The 27,733-nt window shown below is 40.8% G+C and overlaps 3 protein-coding genes across 5 annotated transcripts; 2 read left to right on the top strand and 1 right to left on the bottom strand.

The window, feature by feature from the left end:
- The first annotated feature begins 4,924 nt into the window (after positions 1-4,924).
- Positions 4,925-13,231, top strand: riox1 (ribosomal oxygenase 1). The gene is made up of 15 exons (XM_028604800.1): positions 4,925-5,102; positions 5,310-5,456; positions 5,640-5,779; positions 6,336-6,435; positions 7,108-7,221; positions 7,896-8,002; positions 8,092-8,199; positions 8,675-8,709; positions 9,545-9,723; positions 10,125-10,229; positions 10,341-10,482; positions 10,648-10,768; positions 12,462-12,561; positions 12,643-12,729; positions 12,926-13,231. Exons 1-15 carry the CDS (start codon positions 5,016-5,018, stop codon positions 12,983-12,985), a joined length of 1,632 nt encoding a protein of 543 aa, XP_028460601.1. The 5' UTR covers positions 4,925-5,015; the 3' UTR covers positions 12,986-13,231.
- A 38-nt stretch (positions 13,232-13,269) lies between these two features.
- Positions 13,270-14,879, bottom strand: ndufb1 (NADH:ubiquinone oxidoreductase subunit B1). Its single transcript, XM_028604801.1, has 3 exons — positions 14,773-14,879; positions 13,719-13,863; positions 13,270-13,456 (listed from the first exon to the last, which is right to left on the bottom strand). The coding sequence occupies exons 2-3, from the start codon at positions 13,856-13,858 to the stop codon at positions 13,420-13,422; spliced, it is 177 nt and encodes a 58-aa protein (XP_028460602.1). The 5' UTR covers positions 13,859-13,863; positions 14,773-14,879; the 3' UTR covers positions 13,270-13,419.
- Positions 14,880-15,036: 157 nt separating this feature from the next.
- cpsf2 (cleavage and polyadenylation specific factor 2) lies at positions 15,037-26,414 on the top strand. Of its 3 annotated transcripts, none has more exons than XM_028604796.1 (15): positions 15,037-15,200; positions 15,614-15,780; positions 15,869-16,028; positions 16,126-16,231; positions 16,320-16,449; positions 16,536-16,651; positions 16,891-17,078; positions 17,240-17,530; positions 17,683-17,783; positions 18,120-18,323; positions 18,434-18,586; positions 18,907-19,129; positions 20,204-20,518; positions 21,677-21,811; positions 25,894-26,414. In XM_028604796.1, the coding sequence occupies exons 2-15, from the start codon at positions 15,632-15,634 to the stop codon at positions 25,984-25,986; spliced, it is 2,364 nt and encodes a 787-aa protein (XP_028460597.1). In that variant the 5' UTR covers positions 15,037-15,200; positions 15,614-15,631; the 3' UTR covers positions 25,987-26,414. The 3 variants fall into 3 exon arrangements, with proteins under 3 accessions (XP_028460597.1, XP_028460599.1, XP_028460600.1); XM_028604798.1 differs by lacking the exon at positions 15,037-15,200 and adding an exon at positions 15,217-15,449; XM_028604799.1 differs by lacking the exon at positions 15,037-15,200 and adding an exon at positions 15,217-15,449 and having other exon boundaries at positions 15,558-15,780.
- Positions 26,415-27,733: the final 1,319 nt, after the last annotated feature.

Genomic DNA, 27,733 nt, shown 5'->3' with positions numbered 1-27,733 from the left:
TTGTGCCGTAATGTGTAATAAAGAGAAAAATAAACACTTTGTTTCTCCCGCTATGCCTCCAGAGTCTGTGCTAGAGCTTCTAATCCCCGTCACTTTCTCACTCACTCTACCACACACTACCCACGCATATACACGCAGAAGCATGAATCGACATTTAGGCCAAGCACACCCTTTGCGGAATGTTAGATAATGCCTTATATCCCACAAACACACCAGACTTAGAACAGGTGTAACTAGTAACCTAACATTTATAAAGGCTGCACTTCATTTAAACCTGCACTATTGCCTCAAGGGGAACCATGAGCAATCCTTTTCACATTATTTGAATACATTGTTATAAACCAGTGTGGTAAATAATGTGGTAAGATGAATTTGAAACAGCCACCTGATAGTATTTCATCAACAGCAAATTTCAAATGCTATCTAGCAGCTCAATGGGATTTATTTTCTGTTTTTTTTTAAATTCCAATTATCAACAACTGTCGCAGGCCAAAACAATGATCAAACACTACCAATTACCAATTATGCCACTAGAATGGCCTCTACCCATATGGAAAATTCAGAAAATTGGGAGCGTCAGGCAGACGGCCAAGTATTTAATGAGGGCAGCACATCTAAGAGGCACCTTGTCACATAATGAAATGATGATTTTGCCCTTTTTCTGGATTGTGACATTTTTTGATAACCATATGACCACAAGAAAAAGAAAATCACTCACAGACAGCGTGGTAATCCCGCCCCTATGAGAAAAAGATCAATATCCATGTCCACAATGGGATACACAGTACCCCGTACAGTCCATATTAATGCACGCTGTGGTCCATTCTAACCATAACATACCACTGGCTCCTTAATGATCTTTTTTAGACAGTTTCTGACAGTTTGTGTTCATAAAAAAAAAACAAAAAAAAACATAGGCCTACTGCTGTTGTTTATACATCAGCGCAGATAACACATATCAGAGATAACAATGCCTCCAAATAAAAAGAACTATCTGTAATCAACACTAGCATCTGCTGTGATCCATTCACAGGCAACTGACCTAGAAAAACTACACTTTACACCTCTGTGTGGGCCTAGGTTGACTGCCGACCAGTTGTCAACATCTCACACAGATGCTCAGAAATCAAATGATACGTATGACATATATCTGATAAGAACTAAAAAGTGATAAGTATTGGTCTGGAAGGGGGGGACAGAACTTACAAACCAGGTAGCAATGTGAAATTTAAACTATAACTTTTGCTGCCTCCATACCCATCAGGTGATTATTTTGTGTTTCACACAACCAATTCCCTGCAATCCCTTTTTAGTTTTCGCTACATCATCGGATTCAGGACACTGCATGTGTTCGTGCTTAGCGAGTTTTCCCACCAAGTTTCAGACTTTGCGATAATAAATAATTATTTGACAAAAGCATCCTCCTGCCAAATAAAAAAAAAAAAAATGCACAAAGGCATGCAATGATGATGCCACAAATAAACTGACCAAAAAGCTTTGGGCCAACAACTCCAGAAAGGCCGCTATTAAGTGATAAACTTTGGGCTTAGAAATCTGAGTGAAAACTGATTTACTGGTTACTAAAACATGCAATGCCCTTGGCAGTAACCTCAGTGTTCCCACAAGCACGCTAAGCCTGGCCTTAATTTCGACTAGTGGGGTACATTCCACGAACTACAAGAGGCTGGCTCGTCATTCAACTCATTCTATCTGGGTTGTGCTAAGCTCCTCTGTCTCATCAGTCATTGGTCAATTACCACAAGGCAAATTACAAAACATCTGCACTCATTTTCAAGTTCATTAGGAACATCTAGCTAATACAGCCCTGCAATAAATCCTACCTTCAGGTAGGTTGTAATGGTCAGATGTTGGTTAAAGTTTTTAGAGACAATTTATGAGGCTGTAGTTTGTGGTGTTGATGAATTGTAATGCATTACACTGAAAGGTATATTTAGTCTACCGTCATTTATATAGATGGAATGGCAACGGAGTGCAATTAAAAGTGAGTTTAGTTATAAAAAAAAAAAAAAAAAAAAAAAAAAAAAGGACATATGGCACCAACATATTCCTGTTACATTTTAAGCTATATTATAGGTAAGCAATACTGTATGATAGAGCGAAACACTGAACCAAGTGTAAATGATAGCAGTAGGAATATACTGATAGCAGCAATATCTGATGATCTCCTCTATGACGAGCAGGCCACTCTGAATCTCACTGCAAATACATTATTACAGCAACAGTTAATGCCACCTTGCTCAATGGCAAAGGTACAACATGAGTGCCAGAGCAAGATTTCAAAGAGATTTCAAAAGACCCTATCCTGTATCTGAACATAGCAAACACAACTTCTATTTCCACATGCTTAGTTTTATAATTGAATCGTCAATAATAACAACAGCTATTATAGTTTTCGTGCATTAATATGTACTATAATGAACAGTGGTCGCAGAACAGATCGCCAGTGTAATAAAGCGAGTTGACTTAACCATGAGCTCATTATGGTTTTCATAATCAGCATACATTATCATGCCAATATGTATGCTTGCTTGCCACGAAGCACGTCGACAAAATTGCCAGTTTTAAGTAACGTTAATTGAGTTAGGCGTGACATTTCACCCATACTAATAGAGCGGCACATTTTTGCAGTAGGGGGTTGAGGGTTTGACAATCAAAAGGGGCCCTAAATAAAATGTGTTTAGAAGACCAATAAATTGTGGTCATATACAGACTGTTTAACGCTACATCGCGGCAAAGCACCGATCACACTGGTTTGGTTGACGTGTGCCTCAGTAGAGATCAAAGCAAAACAGACTCACGACCTGCAGCGACTACAGAGAACGACTCAGCTGCCTTAAAGTCTTTATAAAAACTACCAACCTTTTACATTTAGACCAGTTAGAAATTCCGCAACAGCAAACACAACGAGGGCAAGTGGACACTGCTATTGTATTAATTATGGACAGAGGGGATTTGCAGGGGAAAGACACAAGGGGCCATATGTCTCATCTGGCCAATTAGCTAGCCTGCTAGCCAGCAGCGGTCACAACAAAATGCATTTGCTCTCAACTACACTGGCAGACCAACGTTAGCTTCAGTAGCTACTCACCACAGCAGAAGAGTCCTGGGTGTCCTACAAACTGAGTCACAATCGTCCTGCAGGTTTGTCAAACCGTCAAAATGTATTGTATGTGAATTTAAAACGACTACAGTCACCGGACAAGCCTGTGGTGTTGCAGCGTTTTCAGTTCGCACCGCTTAAAAGCTGCATTGTTGGAGCGACGGCTGGACAAACAGCACCAACAGCACGCCGCTAAGCATTGTGGGAAACAGTGTTGATTAACCGTGTAGTTCAAGAAATATTGTGGAAATGCTCCACTTTGTGATCAGTGTGGGTACTGTGCATATATGTCAATGGTACTGTGTAGTGATACATGATGAGTGGTATAAATATACTTTATATAAAATATATGATTGTATATTTTTTATAAAATAATATATTTAAATATTGCATTCGTTAAAAAATATTTCTTAATCATGACCTTAAAACGTCATCTTTTAGAGAGAAATTGTTATTTTATATCATCTATTTATTGATATTGTTTTATGTTATTGATTACAGATGGCATGGACATCTACCTCTTCAGGATACTTTGGGTTGTTTATTTGTTACATTTGTGCTTGCTTTTGTTATGTGTTCAGTATACTGTATTACATAACATTCCTTTTTTCACTTATAATGGATGAAAAACATAGCAAAACAGCCCAGCAAAGAACATAAACAAGGATGCTGTAATTCTACAAACATACACAACCGATCCTTTTTGCAGTGATGTTTTGATGAAATACACGAAAAACAAATGCATTTTTACCATTATGAGGATGTGGAAAACAGTATTAGAGGAGCTTGCTGAAACGCACAACAGCCTTTTAAATATAACTAGTGAAGCACTACACTCAAAGTGACCATAAGACATGCAGTATGACACTAATTGAGCCTTTATTTAAAAAGGCAGCCAAGTTTGAAATTCTGACTGAGAATATTAATAAAAAATAACTGACCAAGTGAGGTAGAGGATTGGCTAATGAGTGCTAATATTTAAATTTAAATCTGTGAAGAAACAAATAAGAAAATCTTCTGTTCTGTCTGGTAATCTGAATTAAAATCTATCGTAAGTCTACAACTCTGGCTCAATGGCCTATTCTGTTCTTGAAAAAATATATATTTTTAATAAAGGGATAATACTCTTAGTATACTCAAGTACAAAAACATAGGTAAATTAAGACATCAGCAAATAAAGCAGTATTTGCTGATATCTTAATTTACCTATATGTTTTTGTACTTGTTTGCTTATTATGTTTCTTCCTTTTTACTTCACATACTCCCTATTATGTTCTTGGTTTCTTATTTTTTGTTTGTTCGCTTTATGTATTTGTTGAACTATTTAGAAAAATTCAATAAATACATTAGTTTTTTAAAGTGCAATACGCTCCTTTCAGTCCTAAGTGGGCTGCAACCTGCAACACAGACTTAAATCAAACACTCCTCTCTTAGAATAGGCAAGCACCCTGCTTGGACTTGTTATGCACACACATAATAAATCGGAAACTGTCAAACATGTATTGATAGATTGCATTTCAAATTGAAGGGGATTAATATCAGGACTAATTGATGAAAAAGTCAATATTACACTGGGGAATCTGCTAGGAAAGACATACTCGAAAATGTGTAATCTTCTATTTAAAGATTAAAGGGAATAATAGAGATAATTTAATCTAATTTTACTAATTCTACTGCTCCACACTCCAGTCCATTGGTGGCGGTGATGGACCTTTAAGCTGGTTGGCCAACCGCCATTAAAACTAAACAAAAATGAAGTAGGAGGAATGGGCTGCAATTTCTAGTACTATTCTACAGGTGGCAGTAGAGAGTCCGTTAGAGAGCAAATGGACACAAATAGCCGTAGAAGAAGACGCTCCGGCAGTCGCCGGATGATGATGACACATTCTTGAACATGGAGCGAAAACACATGTCAGCTTTTGCTTTGTATAAAACGTTGTCAACAGACTTGCCTCCTACTGCTACGAAGCCTTCCCTGCAGGTAGATATCATAAAAATAATGTGGTAGGGAGTGGTTTAGTCGATCTGCTCTATGCTCTGTAGACTCAGAGGTGCAGTGCTGAAACTAGCACAGTCCTCCTGATAGCTAGTTAGCTATCAACTCCTGTTATCTGCTCTTCATTTCTCCAGGCTAACTATGTATCTTAACTGTGTTTAGCTATTTATGTTAACTTGTATGATGTTCTAGGTGGCAGATAAGAAGAAAAGGAAAAAGGAGAATGGGGCTAATAAGGTCAACACAGTTAAAGCTCAATTAAAGCCTGAAAGGAAGAAAGTGCGAAAGAAGCTCCTAAAGTCTGCAAAAAAAGAGGAGAGCCTTAAGGGAATGACAGAAGTAAGTGTGTACCTGCTGCAAAGATAGATGCTATGGGGTGCTATTTTCACATCCATGAAAAGTTATGATCTGTTAATCTAAATGCTAACATGTTGTTTTATTATTATTTATTGTTATTTTTATTATTTTCTTTGACCATACTGCTCAGTTATAGTTCCCAGAGTCTTTATGCTTATGTTGCAGGATGAGGAGTGTGTAAATGGAGATGGTGAGGCTGTGGATGCTTTGCTGGCCGATCTGGGAAAAGTGAACAGCAGCAGGGAGAGAGCGAGCAAGCTGTTCCAGTGGATCATCAACCCCATTCCTGCCAAGTCCTTCTTCAGGTATAGATGAGTGTGTTGGCTGGGTTTCTGTCTGTGCATTTAGTGCACAGTGCTGTACATAATTCATATTTATTTCTGTAGGCTGCAGAAGAGCAAACACTGTGATCAATGGATCAATTAATTTGCAAAACTGGAAGGGCACCCTAAGAGTGCAGACTTCTGCCAAGGCATGCCCTATTTCACAATGTTAATGCAGTGTGAATTTTCCCAGTCAGGATCTCATTTTTCAGATTTTTTCTGACGCCACATGATTGCAGCACTAATTCCCTACCATGCAATGTTAACAGAAGTTAAAAATAATTTGTGTATTCACCCTGTGATTCAGATCCATTCCAACATTTAATGGGTTCCTCCTTGGCCCATGCTACACCCTCCCACCAAGTTTCATGAAAATCAGGCCAGTAGTTTTTCCGTAATTCTGCAGACAGAGAGACAAACAAACAGACAAACCAAGCCGAAAACATGACCTCCTTGGGGGAGGTAATAATACACCCTATACAAGGTGTCATCTTTTTCTTGCAACATTCACCGGCTAATATTTTTCCTCTTTCCAAAGGGAAACATGGGAAAAGAAACCCATTCTTGTTCAACGTAAGACTCCAGATTATTACAAGGGACTGTTCTCCACAGCAGAGTTTGATCGCATACTAAGACAGGTAAGGATCTGAAACATTACCTCATTCATCCTTACTTTATCTATAATTCCCCCAGCTCTGTTGGAATATGTCAGTTATGTTATCATCAAGATGGATCTTTTACAAAATACAACATTATACACATTATTATTGTTCTAAAATTCATGGAAAGTGTAAAATTGAAGCAGGTACTTTCCTTCATTTTTTGTAAACAAGTAATCAAAAGATGGTGGTAGCATAATTGACAACACAAACGTTCTGTTTATTTGGAGAGAGGTCTCTACTACTAAAAGTTGGACTGGCAATGGTCGGCTTTATTTTTACTTCAAGTGAAATGTTCTCCACCACTGTAAGAGTCAGACAGGCTGATTTATCTGAAGGCTCAACATTCATTTCAGACATTGGCTGTTTTGAATCTGTAATCGCACAGACTAATAATTATCAAGGGAAGTTCTATGAAGTTTGGTGTCATTTTTTTTATAAAATACTTTATTTAAAGAAACAAACACAATAGGAAGTAAATATTTTCATTTTTAATGTGAAAATGAGCCGCCTCATTTTTTCCCCCTTTGTTTTTTGTTGTTGTATATTACGTAGTTTTTTATTTGTTTGTTTTCTGATTATTTTGTCTTGTGTCTTTGATAGATGATGGAGATCTGTGATACTGAATTACATTGCGTTGTTTAATTTTAGGAGGATGTTCAGTATGGAGTGAACCTGGATGTCACGAGCTACACTAATGGCAAAAGAGAGACGCACAATCCTCCGGGGAGAGCTCTGCCGTTCACTGTGTGGGACTTCTATGAGGTAAGGCCACACTGATGCAGGCAGCAGCTCTGTATACAGTAGAGCTGGGCAATATATCAATGTTATGTTGATATCGGGATACGAGACTAGATATTGTCTTAGATTTTGGATATCGTAATATGGCATAAATGTTGTCTTTTCCTGGTTTTACAGGCTGCATTACAGTAAAGTGATGTCATTTTCTGAACTTACCAGACTGTTCTAGCGGTTCTATTATTTACCTTTACCCACTAATGCATTAAATCATTTCTGGAGATTATTCATAAAAAATCTCATTGTGTAAATAACATTTAGTTAAAGCACCAATAGTTAACCACACAATATCATCGCAATATCAGCATCTAGGTATTTGGTCAAGAATATCGTGATATTTAATTTTCTCTATATCGCTCAGCCCTAGTATACAGTATGGGATTATTTCTAATGCAACATTACTGTGATTCTGCATTTTTACATTCCTTATAAATGAATTTTGCTGCAGCGGTTTGAAGATCATTAAAGTTTCCTTTCACTTTGAAATTCTCCTGGACCACCTTTATTAAATAGCAATTAGATGTATCCGGCAATTTAAGACGATATCTGGTCTCATATATCAATATAATATCAAGGTATTGCCCAGCCCCAGCGCGCCCATTGCAGATTATTATTCTCATCATTGTATCTCCATTCCCCAGAGAGGCTGCTCCCTCCGCATGCTGAATCCCCAGGCTTTCTCCTCCACAGTGTGGAACGTGCTGTCCATCCTCCAAGAGCAGTTCGGCAGCATGGCAGGAGCCAACATGTAAGTATTTGGGACACTAATTGTCCTGGTTAACCTTTTCAGATGCTATCGGTCATTGTAAAATTGGTGGTTTTTTTCCTTTTAACCAGATACCTGACGCCACCTGGAACACAAGGCTTTGCTCCACATTATGACGACATTGAGGCGTTTGTGGTTCAGCTGGAGGGGAAGAAACATTGGAGAGTGTACAACCCAAGGTGAGGTACAGTGAGGAACCTTTTTAAAAGAGCAGCATCGGGGGCGCCTGTGTAGCTCACCTGGTAGAGCGTGCGCCCATGTACAGAGGCTTAGTCTTGCAGTGGCCCTTTGCTGCATGTCGTTCCCCCTCTCTTTCCCCTTTCATGTCTAAAGCTGTCCTATCTAATAAAGGCTTAAAATGCCTCAAAAAAAATCTTAAAATAATAAAAGTAGCAGTGAGTTAAATTCACACTGAATTTTTTTTGCTACATTAACAATGCAGAAACTAGTAGATAATTTCAACATTTTGAGTCATGCGCACTAATCATTTGCAGTTGGTAGCTAATCCAGTTTTTGTGCTATTTACATTCATTATATTCGACTCATGATACATTCAACAATGGTTTCCTAGTAGTTTGATATAAAGTTAGTGAGAGATTGAGAGATGCCAAGAAACACGTTGTAAAGTTGCTTTTCTGACTTTTTTTTTCTTAGAACAGAAGATGAGGTCTTGCCTGTGCTTTCAAGTCGTGAGTAAAAAATTATTTCATGAAGTTTTTTTTTTTTTTTTTTTTTCTCTTTAAGTAAGAGATATTTGTCGTTTGGTTGGAAACAGGATTTATGGATAATTTACGTTACAATTACCATTACTGTACGTAATTGGCTTTACACATAATGGCCCTCATTTATGAAACGTGCGTACGACCTAAAACAGGCGTACGACGGGCGTACGCCGATTCCTACGCTAAGCTCGGCATTTATCAATTTGGACGTGAGCGTAGGCTGCGATCAAATCTCACGTCTGGTCTGAACTCGTGTACGCAAGTTTCTGAGTCAGCGTGGCCTTGCAGTGCAGCATATAATCAGTTTAACAGGAGAAGGAGAAGTCATCAGTTGATCACTTATCAGCAATGGCAGATCTGGCTCTTTTTAGAAGACCTCTATGAACCGGTTCAATAGTGCACACGTACGCACACGTGCCACGGTGGAGCGCTCCATCGGATTGTTTAAGGGCAGATGGCTCGCATCAGTGGGGGGGCTAAATAGGCTAAACTTCAGCTGGAGTCCGATTTACTACGGCAACACTGTTGACCGCATCAGTGATCTCTTTCCATTCCGCATTCTTTCTACAGCCTTTAATACCAGTTTTCAGGCTGCCAAAAAGTACACACGTTAGTGCAAATGAACCGGAGATATCAGGGTTTCAATCGCCACCTCTGAAAAGTGCCGCTTCTCAGCCGGATTACGTCTCGCCACGTCGTAAATTGTAGGGGCGAGGCCTCAAAACCGAGAATATATTGGGGCGTGATATTTAAATTAAGATCGTTTCCAGCCGCTGCATTTACCAATGCATTTCCTTTCCAGCCAACTTTGATCAGGCAGACATCGGGAAGCCGATCCTGGAAGTGGTCCTCGAAGCCGGGGATCTCCTTTACTTTCCCCGAGGATTCATCCACCAGGGCGACTGCCTCCCAGATGCTCACTCCCTCCACATCACCATCTCCTCTCACCAGAAGAACAGCTGGGGGGATCTGCTACAGAAGGTGATATTCTCTGATCAAGGCTCTAATCAGAAACCTACATGGTTAACAAAAGGCAGCATCAGTGGACAGGCACATCGCCACATTTATTGATCAAGCATTACAGGGATAGTGTAATAACCAATAGCGTTTCCCTTAAAATTCTTGACTCTTAAAAAGCCACTCTTAAAAGCTTTTAAACAACGTTTTTCTTGTTGAGCTGTTGTAACACACGTGGTGTAACAATCCATAAAAATAAAATGGGAAAATGTTCTAATATTTTCTTGTGTGCAATATTCCAGTATTGATTCCGGATAAAAGTAGCAATAGATAAACAATACAGTAAACCACTTTAACCAGTTTTAAAAAAATATATTTTTAAATATACCAAAGGTCTTTCCCCTTTTGATCTGCCCTTTTTTCAGTTGGTTCCAGCAGCATTGGAAATAGCAATGGAGGAGGATGTGGAGTTCAGACAGGGCTTACCTCTGGATTACCTGACATACATGGGAGTACAGAACTCTGACAAGGTAGTTCATCAGTTATTTTCTATTTATTTGTCACTTTCTGTTACCATCACCACCCTTGGCTTCTCACCAGTTACCCACTCATAATGACCAAAGTCCTCCTCATGTGTGTAGGATGACCCACGCAGGACAAAATTCTTCTCGCGAATCGAGAGTCTGATGAAGAAGCTCATTACTTACGCCCCGGTCGACGCTGCCGTGGATCAGAAAGCCAGAGACTACCTTCATGACTGCCTTCCTCCCATGCTCACACCGGGTATGTGGTGGCTACATCAGTTCTGGCAATTCACTTATTTTCAATTCACTTACTTCAGAAGAAAATTGTACTATTGCAAGAAAGTGTATAATGATTATAACGCTGCAGGACAGCCTGCGATGCATAATACTTCTGATTCTAACAATTTCATATCCTCTCCCACAGAGGAATTGGCCAGCAGCGTGCAAGGAGCATCTACTAGGTGGGAGCACGGGCAAGTTCTGGATGTAGGTGCACAAATCACTACCCAGACCCGAGTCAGAATTCTCCGTTCTGGATGTGCCAGGTAATGCAATGTTTACTGCATTTCACCGCATGTTCACACCAGACAGGTTTGAAATGGACTATTCAACTGTGGAGCATAGCATCTATAGCCCTGTTCACACGGGTCTAGTTTTACCAGCGTGTGATTTAGAAATAACCCCCTACGTCTGTGTTTAGTGCGGCGCATTCGCATGGGATAAGTGAAGTCTGTATTTTACTTGAACTTTCTGACATTATTATGATGTCAAGGCTTTGTCAAAACTTTTACGTATAATTGCCAACGCAGCCAAAATGACGGCACGGTACTAATATTACCACACAACCTCTGTGTTTGGCGAAATATGGTAGGTAATTTGTAGTGGAACTTTTACTTGACAAATTACAGACATGGCTGGATTAAGATCACAAATGACCTCTGCAATTAATACAAATTACTAGAGGTCCCCAGGTAATACTAGTCCTTTGCAAATAGGGCTTTTGACAGTGGCTGCATCTCAGAAACCCATAATTGCCTCCTTGAGTCCTCCACTTGCCTCCCTTCCTCGCGTCTTAGTCCCTCCCACCAAGGAGGCACGGGAGGGACGCAAGGAAATCATGCGAGGAGAGAGGCAACGAGCAAATAGGCTCGTTCGAGATGAGCCAGATCTGCGCAGAATCGATCACCGGCGATCGCCGCCCAATGCATGCCGGTTAGATTCTTGTCCGACTCGATCCCGACTTGCTCTGACGTCATGCACACGTGGGCAACGATAATCTCACGAGACCAAGGCGGCCGCAGTTCTGAGACGCAGGTAGCGCAGTTGCTTTTCACCAACTGCAAGAGCCAGGCGGACGCAAGTGGACCCACTGCATGCTGGGAAACGCCGGCCTCTCAGCTGATCGAACAGCTGATTGGTTCAGAATCGACTCAACATGATGACGTTTTATGTAAACTTTTTATTTATTTTGAATCGGAGGGATTTTAACGGCTATTTGTCTGATTTAAAGGCTTATTATGTACAGAACACATGTAGTGAGGCTGATAGTGATGTTTAGAAGTCAGAGAGACTAAATCTGTTCAGATTACGGATCATCTACAGTGTGTTGTTAATTAAAATCAGCAACAGATCACGTGTAGAGCATTTTGACAGCTACTCTGTCATAATAAAAACAACTGGAGACTGTGTAGGAGCTGATATATGGGTCTGATAACATTTTATTAAATTGGAATCGAACCACAGTGTTTGTGTCACTTCCTGTTCATCCTGAAGGCTGCTGGAATCAGCTGGAAAACTGTCCGACTTGAGAGCGGACTTTAGTCACCGCCCCCGGCTGCTGCCGCCTGCTCTCGTCCGCTTTACAGCCGAGGCGCAGTTCATCTCAAACGAGCCTAATGTGTTTTAGAGGGAGGAGAAGTCCTTACCTCTGAAGCGTCACATGAATTTGTCCGCTGTATGGGTGGAGTTAGCATCTCCTTCAACTGCACGGCTTCCGGGAAGGCTGCTCTCGCGTGTCATCGCCTGTAGCTCCTCGGGGCAGAAATCAGCACTTTGAGACGGCCTTAACCGAGGAGGGCCAGAACAACTTCCGGTTCAGCCAAGGAGTCGACTAGCTATCAAATAAGGGTTATGAGATGCAGCCCTTATTCTTGTCAAGAACACCTGCTTCAATGAGTTGACATTAAAGCAGAAATGTAAATAATGGCAATGTTAAAACTTAACTTTTTGTCTTCCCAGGTTATGCAGTGATGGAGAAGCTGTTCATCTTTACTACACAACAGACAACTCCAGAGTTTACCACAAAGAGGAGCCCAAGAGTTTCGAAATAAAAGCAGAGGTAGATTGGAAGCTCTATGTAAAGCTCTTGTTTTGTACTTAGTGCCATAATGATGTCACCGCCTAACTTTTTTTTTTTCAGCACACAGATGCCATGGAGTTTCTGATCCATTCATATCCCAAATTTGTGACAGTAGGAAGTTTCCCATGTGATTCTGCAGATGACAGGGTATGTTGTTTTAAGTGGTAACAAGTCTTTGTATTTGACAATGTATGCAATTCTTAATAGCCATGTCATTCTCACCCATTTCTCTCATGTCCAGTTTATGTAGATATTTATTCTAAATAATTAATTTGAGCCGGTGTTTTTGTCAAATGATTGGTTTGAGTTATTCCTCACGTGGTTCTTTCCCCCCCCCCCACAGATCGCTTTGGCTGAACTGCTTTTTGAGAGGGGGATTATCCACACTGCTGGACCTCTGTAGTGACCACAGATTCTTCAGTCATGCTGACTGCATGAATAGATTGCCTCTGTACAAAATACAAACCTACTTCTTGTCCCAAGTAGTCTTCATTAGGGCTACTGGAATGGTCACATTGAAACAACCAATTTATGAATATGCTCTCTGTTAAGCATCAAATAAACCAGTTCAATCTTGTCATGACCCAAGTTGAGTCTTGTAAAGTTTCACCGGTCATGTCTTGCTTCACTTAATAAAAATATGAAATTATGTCATGTTATGCAATAAAAATCACCAACAGGTACACATTATTTTTAAGAGAAAGGACATGTTTATTATCAGTTGATACAACTCAAAATATGAAAGATTATTAGGAGATCCAACTCAAACTCTTAAATATTCTGATTTGAGGGTCATTCACGCCACAGATGACAGGACACATTCCAGGTAGGGATAGTCTACTTCCAGGTCACCTCCTCACCAGACTTCAGCTCTCTGAAGAGAACAGAAGTTAGAGAGTTTATATATAAAATATACATATTTTTATATATAGAAATGTTTCCCTTCATCACTAAGCATACTGCTGATTAACATCCATAGTAATTAGTTTAAACTGGGGGGTGGTATGCAGTAGCAACAACCACCATCACTTGACTTGGAAGTAAACCGCACCCCCTGGTCCTTAATTCACTGGTAACCATATGGGGGGACCTGGTTTACTTTTATACATATGTGGAAATTGACTTTTTATTCTTACCTGCTGAACAAAACACTTTTGTTCCTGAAAGCTGTCAGCTTCTGGTCCTGCTGTTTGTCAAGGTACCATCCAATCACAAAGCCCATGGGCACCAAGATGTTCACCCAATGCTCACGGGCAAGTGCTACAAAGTTGACCATGGTTCCTACAAACAAATACAAGACACATTGTAACAAATTCTGTGGCACGTATTTCATACTCTGATCTAAAACCGTTATGCTTACATTTGCAGTTAGTGGGACTGATGCTTTCACATATCACTACATTTGCGGAAAAAACCTAAGCCATATCCGACACTGTGCTGACAGAAACCTAAATGGAAAGGAGTTCTTTAGTCATTTCAACATGTCACTATGAGCTAATTGGTATATAGATACTGTATTTATCCCCCGCTGTGTCACAGCAACAGTACACGCACGAAAAACGATGGACAAAGAATAGTGCAGAAATCAATCAAAATCAAAAACACAAGTACCAATATAACATAGGCCTAAGCGTTAAAAATGTGTTTAATATAGTATGACCTTTAAACTTGCAGACATACAGTGTGCAGATTGGATATGCATTGGATGTGCAAAATAGGGGTTATTAAAATGTACAAAAAATATATACTGCACTTTGCCAAAGTTGCAGAGAAAATCTATGTAAATGTGAGTCCATTTACAAGTTGGTGCTAGGTGAGGATACTGTCTAATCCTCATTAATTACATATCTAGCTTAGCTATATCTTACATAAAACAGCAGTGAGTGTAACTCAACGATTACTTTAAACCGTATATGTGGTAACGTTAACTGTCATTTCACCATTTACATTGTAGCTTGCGTTCCCACAAAATGGAGTTAAAATGCTGAATATATAGCGAGCCTTAAAAAACACCAACTGCACCACAGCCACTGGCTAGCTAATCAGTTAGCTAGCTAGCATTGTGCCAGGTTTTCGTTGAGAATGGTTTCTCAGTTAAAGAAATTATTTTGTGTTTGGCACAGTTAATATGTTAGAGTGCAATGGCTCAAATAATAAAGAAACACGATGCTGGAATATGTAAAATATTACCTTTTGTTTACACCTAACCGTGGCCTTCAGCTCTTCACTCACCAGGCAGAGGACATTGGACTCTACCAACTGTGCAAACGCGACAGTGGTACTTGAACAGTAAAAAAATATTAACGTAATGACCCTTACGTGTGCTTTAATATCAGAAGCACCATATGAAATCACAATATTAAAGCACAATAATTAAAATATTGAAGGATAAAATGTGCATTCGGTGATTTGTCATAAAATCAATTTGTATTAACACCACCATACTTGGTATGCTCCTTTGCCCTTTCACACATGATGTAGCTAGCGGCAAACATGTCTGCTAGTCGAGTGTGTACTAAAAACGCTAGCCAAAATGTCTTAATGTTGGAATTATAGAAAATTAACTTACTGTGTTTCTATTGCAACAGGACAACATTTATATTATCTCATATTTAGTGGTACGTTGCACCTTCCTTTATCGATCCAAGTCACTTACATCCACAAGCTAAATGTAGCTAGCATGCTAGATAGACTTTACCGGGTACTTTGTTAACGTTGTTGCTATTGCGAACTAGCGGTGGCTTGCAATCAAACTGTTTACTATTAATTTACTTACGGCTCGACTAGCCCAGCTACATAGTTAAACAGGCGACATTTAGCAACGTTATACTATTACATCGTACAATTTCAGTTTACAGTCGAACCAGGTTTGTGTGTGTTTTTGTTTTTTTGTAGATTGAATGAGTGCTCAGTCGTAATCAAACTCACAAAGAGCCACTTAACGTAATGCAAGGAAATATGTTTTTGTTTATTAGGATGATTGCGGTGTGGTCAGCATAACCTCATGCCAACAACCTAATTGTACTTTCAGCGTGACAACTGAAGGAAAATGACGTCCATTATCAAGTTGACAGCCGTGTCAGGGGTTCAGGAGGAGTCGGCCCTCTGTTACCTGCTGCAGGTGGATGAATTCCGCTTCCTCCTGGACTGTGGCTGGGATGAGAACTTCTCAATGGACATCATTGATGCCATGAAAAGGTAGCTAATGTATCCATCATCTGATTTGTATCAGATTTTCACCCACTGCGAATTAAAACAGGTGTGTGATGTCCATTTTCCCCTCAAGATATGTTCATCAGGTCGATGCTGTGCTCCTCTCCCACCCTGACCCCATACACCTGGGAGCCCTGCCATATGCTGTGGGGAAACTGGGTCTAAACTGCACTATCTATGCTACAATACCAGTCTACAAGATGGGTCAAATGTTCATGTATGATCTATATCAGGTAAGAAGGGGGTGTGAGAGATGTAAAGTTATTTATTAATAGAGCTTAATTGCATGATAACCATTGATTTCTTAATCACTTCCTTCCTTCCACTTAGTCTCGAAATAACAGTGAAGATTTCACACTGTTCACCCTTGATGATGTGGATTGTGCTTTTGATAAAATCCAGCAATTGAAATACTCTCAGATTGTCAATCTGAAAGGTGAGTAAATTGCAGACCCTTACAAAGTCGCCCCCGTTTGTGTATCGCAGATACCAAAGTGTTTCATATCTTTCTTTTTACCTGACAGGGAAAGGGCATGGTCTTTCCATCACTCCTCTTCCAGCTGGGCACATGATTGGAGGCACTATTTGGAAAATTGTGAAGGACGGAGAGGAGGAGATTGTTTATGCTGTGGACTTCAACCACAAGAGAGAAATGTGAGCACACACAAAACATTAATATGAAATGTGAATATGTTTGGCCGTTAGTCCGTGCCCTTTTTTACTCTGTTTCTGTATTCTAGACACCTCAATGGCTGCACGTTGGAGAGCATTAGTCGTCCTTCCTTGCTTATCACAGACTCCTTCAATGCTACGTATGTACAGCCGCGTCGCAAACAGAGAGATGAGCTGCTCCTTAGTAAGTCATCTTCACAAGACTTGAGTAGTAATTGATGGATAAACTGCATATTTATTAAATTGGTAATCATTTAGAAAATACCGCAATAATTTTATATGTCCCAGTGGTCTAACAAATGAAGCATCTTCATCAAGCAACATCCTTTTTTAAAGTCCTTATTTTGTCCTTTTTAAGGCTGTTTGTTTTGTTTAAAAATGCTATTTATTTTCATAAACTTTCTTTCTTTTTTTTACTCACAGCCAATGTAATGGAGACCCTTCGTGGTGACGGTAATGTCCTTATTGCCGTGGATACAGCTGGGCGTGTGTTAGAGCTGGCTCAACTCCTGGACCAGATTTGGAGGACAAAGGATGCTGGGCTGGGAGCCTACCCACTAGCTCTGCTGAACAATGTCAGCTACAATGTGGTGGAGTTCTCCAAGTCCCAGGTATCAATCACTGATATTCACAATTTCGGGCTACAGACTTTTTGTATTATTACTTCCTTTGTTAATTTACCAGAATACTTGTTTGGATTCAGAATCACTTTATTTGCCAAATACAATACGTGTACGCATTAACATGAACTTACTCTACTGTTTTTCTGTAGGTGGAGTGGATGAGTGACAAGCTCATGAGGTGTTTTGAAGACAAGAGGAACAACCCCTTCCAGTTCCGTCACTTGACCCTGTGCCACAGTCTGGCAGACCTGGCCCGGGTGCCCAGTCCCAAGGTGGTGCTTTGCAGCCAGCCAGACCTCGAGTCTGGCTTTTCCAGAGAACTCTTCATCCAGTGGTGCCAAGACGCCAAAAACTCCGTCATCCTGACCTACCGCACTACACCTGGAACCCTGGCCCGCTACCTCATCGACAACCCCGGAGAGAAGATGCTGGATCTGGAGGTGAGACCAGCATTCAGGATGCTGATTTGCTATGACAAATGTCCCATGGGAAGCTCCTGTCTCTCACATTCAGACCCAGCTGAGGAAACAACAAAAAGGTGTCATTCTATCATTTGCACCATATGCATCTTTCACTTTTCTCATTATGACAGGTGAGGAAAAGAGTGAAACTCGAAGGCAAGGATCTGGAAGAATATCTTGAAAAGGAGAAAGTAAAGAAAGAAGCAGCTAAAAAACTTGAGCAAGCAAAAGAGTAAGTAGAACTACACATGGGTTGACTGGGTGCTTGAGGGTTAGGTGTCTATTTTTGATGATGCGTTATGCCGGTTGGTCTAGCAAAAAATTTTATTCATACAGTTTTCCAGTCTTTTAACAGCTAAAACGGGAAAAGGCAACAGAAAGTGCAAATGGTGCTCTACATTGCAAATTTAAAACAGGCTATTTAAATGGAAAATCTGTAAATGGGAGATAAGTCATGACACATTTAGGACAACATGTATATTTTGCAACTGAACAAAAACGTCTTGTCTGTCCTTGGAAAAATGAAAATTGTATGTTTGCTGTTCATTTTTAATTCTTGCACTTGCAGGGTGGATGTAGACTCGAGTGACGAGAGCGATATGGACGATGATCTGGACCAGCCAGCTGCAGTGAAAACTAAACACCACGACCTGATGATGAAGAGCGAGGGGAGCCGCAAAGGCAGCTTCTTCAAACACGCCAAAAAGTCTTATCCTATGTTCCCCACACATGAAGAGAGAATCAAATGGGACGAGTATGGGGAAATCATCAGGTACTACAATATTGATGCACAACGTGAACATCCGATTACAGAAAGTTGGATTACAGATAATTTACACTGACAGCTGCCATCATCAATAATTTGTGATTGGTTTCTCACAGGCTAGAAGACTTTCTGGTTCCTGAACTGCAAGCCACAGAGGAGGAGAAAAGCAAATTGGAATCCGGGTTGACCAACGGTGATGAACCCATGGACCAGGATCTCTCTGTTGTTCCCACCAAATGCGTCTCCAGTGTAGAAAATCTTGAAATTAGGTCAGTGATCCTTTTGAATCTGTATGGCTCTGTGACAAGAACTGTGCGGGTTTAAGTTCACCATTTTAACTAGAGCTGATCAGTGGCCAACAGTACAGTGCTGTGGTGTGCTGAATGGCCTCCAGGTGTGAATGAATGTAACTGTTTGAACGTAAGGCTGGAAATGTTTGGAAGTGAAAAAAAAAACGTTATCTACTCAGCAAACCTCTCCTGGATGAATAAGAAGTCTGTCAGGAAAATGCTATCTGTGCTGGCAATTAAACAATGTTTGACAATTCAGCGGTATTAAAAAGCTTGATCCCACCTTCATTCTTCTACAGAGCGAGAATCTCGTACATAGACTACGAAGGTCGCTCTGATGGCGACTCCATCAGGAAGATTATTAATCAGATGAAGCCCAGACAGCTGGTGATCGTTCGCGGGCCGCCGGAAGCCAGTCTGGACCTGGCAGAGTCCTGCAAGGCATTCAGCAAGGACATCAAAGTCTACACACCCAAACTGCAGGAGACTATAGACGCCACCAGTGAAACACACATCTACCAGGTCAGCCTCATCAAAAGCCTGCTTCTTTTATTAAAGTGAATATGGTTGCCTCTTACTGATTGCATGTAAAGAATTGTTTTACGTAATAGTGCATTTCATTTATCTTGGAGCTGGGAAGGACGTCGCACCCGAGTTGAATGCGTTCCATTCAGATTTTTCATTATGGGGTAGTTCTAGCCAGGTAAGCCATTGTTAGTGTGTAAAAACGGTTTAAAAACATGTCCACAGATAGAAGTTGGACAGGACTGTGTGTTCGACTGATTTAGTGAGACACAAATAAGGTAGAAGTACTAACAACTGTATGCTACCACAGCTTTCACTACTGTTGATGCATGGGGCATCCATGTTGGATTTTAACCAACTGTCACTTTGTCGTTTGAAAGCTATGATGTCTCTCTCTCTCATGGGTGGGCCAAATTCTCTGGGCGGGCAAAGCAGAGAAAGGAGAGGTAACCTTGCTCCTTATGACCTCATAAGGAGAAGATTCCAGATCGGCCCATCTGAGCTTTCATTTTCTCAAAGGCAGAGCAGGATACCCAGGGCTCGGTTTACACCTATCGCCATTTCTAGCCACTGGGGGACCATAGGCAGGTTGGGGGAACGCATATTAATGTTAAAAAACCTCATAAAGTGAAATTTTCATGCCATGCGACCTTTAAAATGATCCCAAACTTTGTCGTTTTCTCTTGCCTGTCTCTTCTCTTAACCCCTCACTATTTTTTTTTTCCTTCCTTCATTTTGTAATCTGCGCTGTCAGTCTTGTGTTCAGCGTCAGCCCGTTGTGCGCTAGTAACGTCATCCGTGTGTAAACACAGTGAGCCATACAACGTTAGTTACATTAATTAAACAAAGCTTCGAGGCAAAGAATTTTGCATCAAGGATTTTTAGTAATCGAATTATTCGAGTTACTCGAAGAATCATTTCAGCCCTACTGATAAATCTGTCTTTGTCAACCCCTGGGCAATTAAGCCAGGACGTTAACTGCTACAAGGTTGATTTCTTTAGCAAAGGCATAAAAGCAGCCTTCCATGATAGGCCAATGTCTTCATGTCGTCTCATCTTCTTGCTTTAAAGGTGCGGTTGAAAGACTCCTTGGTGAGCTCCCTGCAGTTCTGCAAGGCCAAAGACACCGAGCTGGCCTGGATCGACGGCGTGCTGGACATGCGCGTGGTGAAGGTGGACACGGGCGTGATGCTGGAGGAGGGGGTTAAAGACGACGCTGAGGACGGCGAGCTGGCCATGGACGTGGCCCCCGATCTCGGCATCGACCAAGACGCCACGGCGGTGGCAGCACAGCGCGCCATCAAGAACCTGTTCATGGAGGACGAGAAGGAGGTGTCCGAAGAGAGTGATGTCATTCCCACGCTGGAGCCACTGCCTCCGCACGAGGTAAGGCGGGGAGCACAAGCAAAGTGGTTGCAACGATATATCATTGTTTGTGAATATGAGTTGTAGGCGTTTCAGCAAATTTGTAAAAATTAAATGTCAACATTTGTTGCTCAAAGATTAGCTTAAAGATTCTCTCCATCCTGTTGTTAAAATTCTTAAAACTGCATCAACTCCCTCTTACTGATTTAAAAAAAAAAAAAAAAAAAACAGAATCTATGAATATGCAAAGATTCTTATTTCAAAAGTTTAAGTGCTGGTCACAATATGTCTCAGTGAATGACCGACTGGTGTAAGTTATTGGACAATGATTGGCTTTCAAACTAGTTGTGATGTCACAAATGCTCCTAAGGACACGCATTAAACTCCGATTTGAGTGAGCACAGAAAAACTTTCCCTCTTCAGCAGATGAATGTGAAAACAGCCTTCTAGTATCAAACTGTGCCCAACCATCATTCTACACTAGTGACATAGCCAAGCGATAGATTACGGCCGCAAGATATGAGAAAAATATGCGATAACGTTGTTAAATATCGCAATAACGATATTACTTGCGATAAATAAACCGATGTTAAAGTGTACTCAGTTTTGCATTTCTGCTGCTTTCAGTATTCTGCTAAAATACAACAAATTGTTAGTTGAATTTACAGCAAATTAAATGCAATTTACAACATTCCTTTATTAAACAAATTGAACATTGGATTGAATATAAGTCACCACTGAAAAAAGAATGACAGTTACATTTTACAGTTTTCTACTGCTTTTTTCTTTCAGCTAACACAAACAATCTTGAGTGTCTTTCGTGATATGTTGCAGTCTTTCGCGATTTGTTTATTGCGCCAATTGACATTGTGAGGACGATAGAAAAATGATATGTTGTGCAGCCCTACAACATTTGAGTCTAAGATGCCATCAGCTGCTGCAGCCAGTGGACAAAAAAACTATTTTCATGCCCTAAGACTCCATGTTGTCAGGAAAGCGGTTGGGAGACAGTTGGCCCAAGGTGAGTCGCAGAGAAGAGTTAATCACTGAACTGGTCGCCATGGGACTCTGATTGGGAAGGCATTTTAACGCAATTCCACTAATATGTGTCCTCAAGGGCGTCTAAGCAATTCAGACAGCCCTCAGTGTGATTGGCCCTCTCTTCTGGTCTCCCTCCAGATTTCAGGGCATCAGTCGGTGTTCATCAACGAGCCTCGCCTGTCGGACTTCAAGCAGATCCTGCTGAGAGAGGGCATCCAGGCCGAGTTTGTGGGAGGAGTGCTGGTATGCAACAACATGGTGGCCGTCCGCAGGGTGAGTTGTCCTTCCCACTGGCTCAGGGAGTGTGCTATCCATCAGCTCCCTGTGACACTAGTCACCACTAGCCCTCAACAGGGAGAGTGGCCAGTACAGAAGACACATGGCACAGCCTTATTTATTTATTTATTTTTGCCAAATCCACGCAATGAAAACGTTGAGCTTCTGGTTTTAATCCAAATTGGATTTATATTTCAGTCTTTGTGCAAATGAGTTGTATAGTTGATATGTAGCCAGTCTTTTAATGAAATTAAAAGCCTGTACATTTAAAGGACATGTACAAAACACTTAAAAATAATTGTCCAACAAATTTGGATAACTCAAAAGGGCTTTGGCTCATCACAAAAAAATCCATCCTTTCACATCTCCGGTCTACCTTCAGAAACTTTTATTATACCCGTCAAAGCCTCAAGGCGCTGACACACCAACCCGATAATCGGCCGTCGGACAGTCTGGCGAGGTCGGTGACTCGAGTCTGTTTGGTGTGTTCCGTGCCATCGTCCGTTGGAGGGGCCGTCGCCCTTCATTTTGGCCGATTTGACTTGAGGCGGGCAGTCGGACTCCATGGCCATTCTGATTGGTGGAGCGCAAGTCCTTGACTAGCAAATCAGTGCACTTATGTTACAACACTTACCGGAAATGACAGGCGGGATGGGCCTGACGAACGCCTCTCAAAATCGGACGAAAATCTTTCAAACTGACCATTGTCGATCAAAAAAACAGACATATTCAGCAACTGTATGGCCTATTTCTCGCTTAAAATGTTTTCAGAAACACGTTTTGGTGAACTATTTTCGTAAAATCCGAGATTGTATTCCGAACGGCCGCCATTATATCAGGTTTGAAATCCAGGAGCAGACAGACCCACGTGACGCGTTCGTCATTTCCGGTTTTCATTTTTTGGGCATCAATACAGATTAGCGCCGCCTGCTGTTATGGAGACGTATTAGGCCTATGTCTCGCACACGCGCAGATCGTACGATCAAGTCGGCGTCACTTCGTTGTGTTCCGAGGCACTTTTTAGACCTCAGGGAGCCGACTGATCAGCCTGACTGCCTTTTCTGCCGAAGGTTGGCCGTCGGGTTGGTGTGTCAGGGCCATCAGAAACAACTCAACAATAATTTAGCATTGCAACAAATATACAGAAAGTATTCATTGCCTTAGATGCTGTTGACTGTGAGCCATCATAAGTGGCGTTGTGCAGCTGAAAATGGTCCCCATAGGATATGCTAATATTGTTGTAAAGCAGTGTGACACATTGAGCTTCTCTCTTTGTTTGATGATGGATTGTGTCATCCCGAGCAAGCGGCGCTGTTCAGTGCAAGTTGTTTGTGATGGCGTAGGAAACAGCAGCTTAGTCAGGAGTCTACAGCAACACGGGCAGAGGTTGATATTGTATATTAAAGTATTTCTACGTGTGTTAACTGGTATTGGCAGTAAACCAAAATCTAATTGTTAGCATTGCAGTTAGGTGGTTTTGTTTACAATGAAATATAATGTAGTTACTTTTGGACCCCAGGAAGACTAGCTGGTTGTCTAGGCGTCAGCTAATGGGGATCCTTATAATAAATAAATTAAAAAAAATACAAATCCTGTAGATTAAGAGTAAAACATATTTACCAACAAAGTCAGATAAGATAACATAAAAAAATATTTTTTTGTCTTGGAACTGAAATGTAGTTGGTCAGAATTTCACAAAACCTGTCAAGTTAATATTGTCTTATTTTATATTTAGCTGTGGTTTTAGAGGTTATGGTTTTATTTACTTACACACTATAACATAAGATACCAGTGCTTAACACTAAATGGAACATTAAGACAAAGAGAAATGCAAACCCCAATTCCAATGAAGTTGGGACATTATGTAAAACGTAAATAAAAACGATGCAATGTTTTGCAAATCCTTTTCAATCTATACTCACAATTAAACACACTACAAAGACAAGATATTTAATGTTGAAACTGATAAACTTTTTGTTTCTGTTTTTTTCTGCAAATATTCACTCATTTTGAATTTAATGCCTGCAATACGTTCCAACAAAAGACTGGGAAAGTTGAGGAATGCTCAAAAAACACCTTGTTTGGAACATTCCACAGGTGAACAGGTTAATTGGTCATGATTGGGTATGAGAGGAGAATCTCCAAAAGGCTCAGTCGTTCACAAGCAAGGATGGGGCGAGGTTCACCACTTTGTGAACAACTGCGTGAGCAAATGGTCCAATAGTTTAAGAACGTTTCTCAACGTACAATTGCAAGGAATTTAGGGATTTTCTCATCAGTCCATAATATCATCAAGAGCTCCAGAGAATCTGGAGAAATCGCTGCACTTAAGTGGCAAAGCCGAAAACCAACATTGAATGCCTGTGACCTTCGATCCCTCAGGCGGCGCTGCATTAAAAACCGATATTATGTAAAGGATGTTACCACGTGGGCTCAGGAACACTTCGGAAAACCATTGTCAGTTAACAGAGTTCGTCGCTACATCTACAACCAGAAACGCCGCTGGCTTCTCTGGGCCCGAGCTCATCTGAGATGGACTGATGCAAAGTGGGAAAGTGTGCCGTGGTCTGACAAGACCACATTTCATATTGTTGGGGGGGGTTGTTAGTACCCATGGCATTGGTAACTTGCACATCTGTGAAGGCACCATTAATGCTGAAAGGTGCATACAGGTTTTGGAGCAACATATGCTGCCATCCAAGCAGCGTCTTTTTTTAGGGACGTCCCTGCTTATTTTGCACGTGTTACACCAGCGTGGCTTCGTAGTAAAAGACTGGTCTGCCTGAAGTCCAGACCTGTCCCCCACTGAAAATGTTTGGCACATTATGAAGCGCAAACTACAACAACGGAGATCCCGGACTGTTGAGCAACTGAAGTCGGACATCAAGCAAGAATGGGAAAGAATTCCTCCTACAAAGCTTCAACAATAAGTGTCCTCATTTCCCAAATGCTTATTGAGGTGATGTAACACAGTGGTAAACATGCCCCTGTCCCAGCTTTTTTGGAACGTGTTACAGGCATCAAATTCAAAATGAGTGAATATTTGCAACAAAAAAAAAAATAAAGTTTATCAGTGTGAATATTAAATAGCTTGTATTTGTAGAGTATACAATTGAATATAGGTTGAAAAGGATTTGCAAATCATTGTATTCTGTTTTTATTGACGTTTTACACAACGTCCCAACTTTATTTGAATTTGGGTTGGTAAATACAGCCTGCCTAGGTTGGATTTTAAAAAGAAAACGGTGGCATATAAAAACAACTCACCTCAGAAGAAAGGCACAAAAGAAGAATCACAGGCAGAACTTAACAATTAAAGGAAAAGTAAGAGTGAGCCAGGATACCAACAACAAAATGCATAATTGACAAGAACCCAAAATAGACGCAACCTAGAAAATGAAATCAAAGAGAACTGAGACTTTTAAAGGGGTGTGTGTGTGTGTGTGTGTGTGTGTGTGTGTGTGTGTGTGTGTGTGTGTGTGTGTGTGTGTGTGTGTGTGTGTGTGTGTGTGTGTGTGTGTGTGTGTGTGTGTGTGTGTGTCGTGTGTGTGTGTGTTCGTGTGTGTTCGTGTGTGTTCGTGTGTTCGTGTGTGTTCGTGTGTGTGTTCGTGTTTAACTACATTCATGGGGTCCAAAAACCGGGAATACAGTATACTTGCGTGGTCCCGACAGCTTTGTGGGGCCAAAATGCTGTACCCCACAAGTTTAAAGGGCTGTTTGAGGGTTAAAACTTGGTTTTAGAGTTAGAATTAGGTTATGGTAAGGGTTAAGATTAGGCATTTAGTTGTGAAGGTAAGGGGCTAGGGAATGCATTATGTCAATGACGGGTCCCCACAAAGATAGGCCACGCTGTGTGTGTGTGTGTGTGTTTAAATGGAAAAACTTGAAGTGGATGGCTTCATTAGACATTTAAATCCCAAGTCTGTGAACGGTCTGTGGGAGTGAATTGGAAGCATATTTATTTTCTAGGTCAGCCGTGTGCTGTACAGGCAGGGCTTGTACATCTATGTTTAAAGGTGAAACCATGATGTACAAAGTGTTAATGAATGGACAAATATGACCTGTGCATCTTTGTCCAGACGGAGGCAGGACGCATTGGCCTGGAAGGCTGCCTGTGTGACGACTACTATAAGATCCGGGAGCTGCTGTATCAGCAGTACGCCGTGGTATAGCAGCAGCAGCAGCAGCAGCAGCAGCAGCAGCAGCAGCAGGAGGAGGAGGAGGAGGAGGAGGAGGACGACGCGCGCAGAAGAGCATACCATGGCAATACAGAGACAATCCTTTACACGGACTCTACCCAGAGGAGAAGAGCGTACCACACTCAGGCTACCTCTGCCTCAGGGGCGGCTCTAGCTGTTTCACGGCAATCCCTGTTGTATATTTTCCCTTTTTTATAATTTGTTTTCCAGATACCATTTTTTTATTGTTAGTGTACCTCCACAAAGTGAGAGAGGTGGATGCTTTCCCCAGACTGACCTCTCTGTGTGTGTGTGAACAGACTCTACAACTCCTCTCTCTGTATAGTAACATCCTGATGCATTAGATGGACTAAAGGATTCCCCTTCCCATTCTGTCATTAAAAAACTGTGTTTTTCATATATGCTTCACTGTTAAAGGTTTTTCTCAGATGTCGACATAACAAGCACAGTAGTTTACTCTATAGTGGGCAGTAAATTAAACACCACACATACTTTCTGGGATAGGAGAAAGGAAAAACCTCTGGGTCGTTTGCATTTCTTTAAACCAATCACAATGGTCTTGGGTGGTGCTAAGCTCCGGTCGCAAAGACGGTTGCTCTGCAAAAGGGTCTAAGGAATGAACTTGTTTTGGTGAAACATTTGCACCCCGCAAAAGAAAATGCCAAATAAAATATTAAATAAGTTAACTTTTCACATAATAAAGTAATGTGAGCTATTTAAATTAGCTGGATACATCGCTAATAGCTGGTTAATCGTAATTTGCTATACCAGTGTATCGTAGGGCTGGGCGATATGGAAAAAAATCAGATATTGTGATATTCTTGTCCTAATACCTCAATGTTGATATTGTGGCGATATTATAGGGTTGACAATTGGTGTTTTAACAAAATATCTTAACAATGAGATTTTAGATAAATAAATAATCTTCAGTAATGTAGATATAATGACTAAGTGGGTAAAGGTAAAAATAATAGAAGAGCTAAAACAGTCTGGTAACAGAAAATGACATTGTTTTACTGTAATGCAGCCTTTAAAACCACGAAAAGACAACACTTAAGCCATTTACAATATTACGATATCCAAAATCTAAGACGATATTTAGTCTCACATCATGATGTCAATATAATATCCATATATTGCCCAGCCCTAGTGTATCACGGTGTATTTTGTCTGAGCAAAGCCTGACATCTGGTGTGATGTAAGACTTTATCCTGAAAATGTACTTCCGTTGATCTAGACTACTGGCAACATGAAAGCATGCAGCGTTTCATAATTGCACTTAAGTTGGAAAAAAACATGTCAAAAACAAAGCAGTAGAGGCCAGAGGTATCCTGAGTTTTACCTCCCTAGGTTAAGTCAAGTTCCAAAAATACTTGATCCTACACTTCCTAACATGCAATAGCATATCATAGCATCTTCCATTCAACCGCCCATGTCTGATAAATGCCCACACCTCCAGCTTGAAATGCAGCATGAATTATGTAATAAATTGGATGTCTCAAGACCAAACTAAGCTAAACCTGATGAACATCATCATAGTAATTTTTTCCAATTGACAAATTTCTTCCAGAGCCACAGTAGACAGCTAAATAGTCTTCTAGGCTAGTAAACTGATCTTCATGTGTAAAATTGGCTTATAATGCTGAATATTAAGTGAATATTAAGTATATAAGTATAATATAAGTATAATATTTGTTGCCGAAAATAAGTAGCCAGCTCT

The sequence above is a fragment of the Perca flavescens genome, chromosome 18 (assembly GCF_004354835.1).
Source record: "Perca flavescens isolate YP-PL-M2 chromosome 18, PFLA_1.0, whole genome shotgun sequence".
Lineage (NCBI taxonomy): Eukaryota > Metazoa > Chordata > Actinopteri > Perciformes > Percidae > Perca > Perca flavescens.
This window is presented reverse-complemented; position numbering and strand designations above follow the sequence as displayed.

Bases quoted from the DNA above. Each gene is read 5' to 3' on its own strand.
- riox1 (XM_028604800.1), top strand. From the start codon at position 5,016: ATGGAGCGAAAACACATGTCAGCTTTTGCTTTGTATAAAACGTTGTCA. The intron at 5,780-6,335 runs GTATAGATGAGT...CTCTTTCCAAAG, and splicing joins CCTGCCAAGTCCTTCTTCAG to GGAAACATGGGAAAAGAAAC. The intron at 9,724-10,124 runs GTGATATTCTCT...CCCTTTTTTCAG, and splicing joins GGGGGGATCTGCTACAGAAG to TTGGTTCCAGCAGCATTGGA.
- ndufb1 (XM_028604801.1), bottom strand. From the start codon at position 13,858: ATGGTCAACTTTGTAGCACTTGCCCGTGAGCATTGGGTGAACATCTTG. The intron at 13,457-13,718 runs GTAAGAATAAAA...TGTTCTCTTCAG, and splicing joins AAAAGTGTTTTGTTCAGCAG to AGAGCTGAAGTCTGGTGAGG.
- cpsf2 (XM_028604796.1), top strand. From the start codon at position 15,632: ATGACGTCCATTATCAAGTTGACAGCCGTGTCAGGGGTTCAGGAGGAG. The intron at 16,029-16,125 runs GTAAGAAGGGGG...CCTTCCACTTAG, and splicing joins TCATGTATGATCTATATCAG to TCTCGAAATAACAGTGAAGA. The intron at 20,519-21,676 runs GTAAGGCGGGGA...GTCTCCCTCCAG, and splicing joins AGCCACTGCCTCCGCACGAG to ATTTCAGGGCATCAGTCGGT.